Source organism: Tarenaya hassleriana, unplaced genomic scaffold (genome assembly GCF_000463585.1).
Source record: "Tarenaya hassleriana unplaced genomic scaffold, ASM46358v1 Cleome119, whole genome shotgun sequence".
NCBI lineage: Eukaryota > Viridiplantae > Streptophyta > Magnoliopsida > Brassicales > Cleomaceae > Tarenaya > Tarenaya hassleriana.
The window spans coordinates 300809-302567 of NW_010962281.1; the positions used below are offsets into that span (position 1 = coordinate 300809).

A 1759-nucleotide genomic window follows, 5' to 3' on the forward strand; every position below is an offset into this window, starting at 1 on the left:
TGTGTGGAAACCGTTTGGAAACCAGAGGCATACTCGGTGTAAAATCCAGATAAAATCCGAGCCATCAGCCTACTATCACATTCTCCGATTTATCGGCTTCTTCATTGCTTTCCATCACTTTCGTGTTGTTGGAGTCCTCAATGATTTTCTTGACTTCGAATGCATCTTTCTTGACGCCATGCATCTCTCTGTTTGCATTCGCAGCACTTTTGGGTACTTCTTTTATCACGAGGTCGGGATCTTCGACGGCTCCTCTTTCTCTTCATTCACGTACTCTATTTCCTTCTTGGACATAACCTCATACGTCTCTTCAAGATTTACCATATCCTCAACTATGGACTTTGATTCCCCGTTATCCTCGATGATGATTTCTCGTTGGTTGGGACATTCTCGTGCCAAATGATCTTGGTCCCTACACTTAGAACAAATAACCTCACGTTTATGATTAATATATGAGGAAAGCGTTTCGTTACCTAGGGCGGTGACCGCCTTTGAAGATACGGTTGAGTCCTCCTTGTGTCGAGCATCATGATTCTTCGCCTTGTCTTTGTCTTCGATTTTGACAAAGCTATTGCTTAGAGGTTTTTGTGCTTGTGTGTGCCTCCTTGTCGGTGCTTTGTTCATGTGTTACTCTATTTTAATCGCCGAATGCACAAGATCCTGTAAGTCATGATAGACCTTTTGTTCTACCTTTCTTGCTATTTGGTCTTGCAAACCATCGAGAAAGTGTGCCCTGAGAGCTTCTTCGTGGTCGTCGATTTTCAAGTAAATGAGAAGCTGTTCAAATTCTTCGAAGTATCCCTTAACTGTCTTGTCTTCCTACATGATGTTATCAAATCTATATTGCAATTCACGAACAATGTCGAGGGACATACCTTTTTCGCATGAGGATTTTCATCTCCTTCCAAGTGGAAACCGGATCATAATGTGCACGGCGTCGATTGCTTTCTTCTTGTTCCCACCATGTGATGGCATCTTCGGCAAGATGGGCAGCCGCATATTGAATCTTCCTTCGGTTCGTCAAGGAATAACATTCGAAATTGGCATCCATTTGGCGCTCCCACTCAAGATAAACCTCAGGCTCCTCCTTTCCAGTAAACACGAAAGGTTTGAACTTTGGATCAGCCCTCTCATCACGAGTTGGTCGACGATATTCTCGGTCATATGGATCCTTGAATCGGCCATCATCGAGGGGTTCATGGTGAGGCCTCTTTAGATTTTTAGGCATGGTTCTCTTCCCCTCACTTTGTTTGTTTAGCTCCCTAGCAGATTCCACGGGTTCGCTCACCTCCTCAAGTCGTGTGAGACGATCTTGAATCTGCTGGATCATCCTATAAACCGAACTGTCACTGGATACGTTTGCCATCGATACTGAGAAAGCAAGCCACGGTATATGCAAGTAACAAAACGTGCAGCACTAAGTCCGAACAAATATAGCAGAAACGTTCAACGTGCAACAATGTCATGTACAAGCTAAAACATGCACTTCACGCAACAAGTAACGTTTTGGTTCCTAAACAGTTTCAGAAGTACTTAGATGTTTTCAATCTGTTTCTAAGCTCAATTAGGGAACACAAACAGTCTCTCAAACTAACAATTTACCCAGATTCGTGCTTGGTACCTCTTACCAAAAGAACAATTCGGAAACGAACAACAACCACTCAACAATACGATCGGTAATGACACAAATGCAAACAGATTTCGAAATGATCAAAGTGAATGAAAGGAACAATACAAACGTGGGGGAAGGCTGTGATTC

General features: G+C 43.0%; 1 protein-coding gene across 1 annotated transcript; it reads right to left on the bottom strand.

Moving 5' to 3' along the window:
• Positions 1-225: 225 nt before the first annotated feature.
• LOC104806099 lies at positions 226-1366 on the bottom strand. The gene is made up of 2 exons (XM_010530816.1): positions 876-1366; positions 226-412 (listed from the first exon to the last, which is right to left on the bottom strand). The coding sequence occupies exons 1-2, from the start codon at positions 1364-1366 to the stop codon at positions 226-228; spliced, it is 678 nt and encodes a 225-aa protein (XP_010529118.1).
• Positions 1367-1759: the final 393 nt, after the last annotated feature.

What these genes read in the sequence shown, in the direction of transcription:
- LOC104806099 (XM_010530816.1), bottom strand. Translation starts at nt 1,366, where the DNA reads ATGGCAAACGTATCCAGTGACAGTTCGGTTTATAGGATGATCCAGCAG. An exon ending in AAAATCCTCATGCGAAAAAG is followed by an intron (nt 413 to 875) that starts GTATGTCCCTCG and finishes TTCTAAGTGTAG; the next exon opens with GGACCAAGATCATTTGGCAC.